Below are 1,076 nucleotides of genomic sequence, written 5' to 3'. Positions count from 1 at the left end.
GCCCTCCCCCCTCTCTCTGCCCCCCCAGGTGCACAGGTTGTCCTGTATGGTGAAACACACGGCGACTCACATCCTGAACTTTGCTCTGAGGACAGTTCTGGGTCCTTCAGTCCAACAGAGAGGGTCTCATGTGTCAGCTGATCGCCTGCGCTTTGACTTCAGTGTTAAGGTGAAACAACTAACTACCTACCTGACTAACTAACTGACTCTCCTCACCTGCTCACCTTGTGTGACGTGCAGCAGGTGCTGGGACTTCCTGTTTGGTCACATGCTGCATTTCCAGTATCTTCATCACTCACCTGTGCTGCTTTGCTTCATCACTTGTCACAGTGACGTCTTGTCTTTTCCCTCCTCAGGGTTCTCTGAGCATCTCTCAGCTGCAGCAGGTAGAGAAGTGTGTTAACGACATTGTCTCAGCCAATCAGATCGTCCACAGCCAGGAGCTTCCTCTGCAGACAGCCAGGAGCATCAGGGGACTGAGGACAGTGGACGAGGTGAGCTAAGACTGTCTCCAGGTGTTCTGTCTGTCTGTCTGTCTGTTTGACTGACTGTCTGTCTCTGCAGGTCTATCCTGACCCGGTTCGGGTGGTGTCGGTGGCGGTCCCTGTCTCTGAGCTGTTGGACGACAATACAGACAGAGAGACGTCTGTGGAGCTCTGCTGTGGAACGTGAGACTGAAACACCTGTTCACCTGTTCACCTGCACACACTCAGAAACAGCAGTAACACACAGTGTACAAAGAAGTCACACAGAGACGTTCTCCACACTAACAGTGACAGTAATTCCTCCAGGTCACCTTTATGTAAACCAGGTGTTAAACCCTGTCTCAGCTGCAGCCTCTCTCTCTGTGTTCAGTCACCTGCTTCAGACCGGAGCTATAGAGGATCTGGTGATTGTCTCTGAGAGACAGATGGTGAAAGGAATCAGTCGCATCATCGCTGTGACGGGACAGGATGCCACACGGGTCAGTGAAAGATGTTACGCCTGTCTGTCTTCTCCACAGCCAGATGTTACAGGTGTAACAGGTGTTATAGATGTTACAGGTGTTACAGGTGTTATAGATGTTACAGGTGTTA

At 51.2% G+C, this 1,076-nt stretch overlaps 1 protein-coding gene across 1 annotated transcript; it reads left to right on the top strand.

Moving 5' to 3' along the window:
* Positions 1 to 30: 30 nt before the first annotated feature.
* On the top strand, positions 31 to 1,052 carry LOC111672055 (alanine--tRNA ligase, mitochondrial-like; the record flags this gene model as incomplete). The annotated part of the gene is made up of 4 exons (XM_023429339.2): positions 31 to 169; positions 357 to 494; positions 565 to 668; positions 856 to 1,052. Coding segments are annotated over exons 1-4 (562 nt in total), but the record flags the coding sequence as incomplete, so codon positions are not given.
* Positions 1,053 to 1,076: the final 24 nt, after the last annotated feature.

This window comes from Seriola lalandi, unplaced genomic scaffold (assembly GCF_002814215.2).
Source record: "Seriola lalandi dorsalis isolate HSWRI2012SDOR001 ecotype SW California unplaced genomic scaffold, Sedor1 jcf7180002007681, whole genome shotgun sequence".
Lineage (NCBI taxonomy): Eukaryota > Metazoa > Chordata > Actinopteri > Carangiformes > Carangidae > Seriola > Seriola lalandi.
The sequence above is the reverse complement of the archived record's forward strand: the minus strand, read 5'-3'. Positions and strand labels throughout refer to the sequence as shown.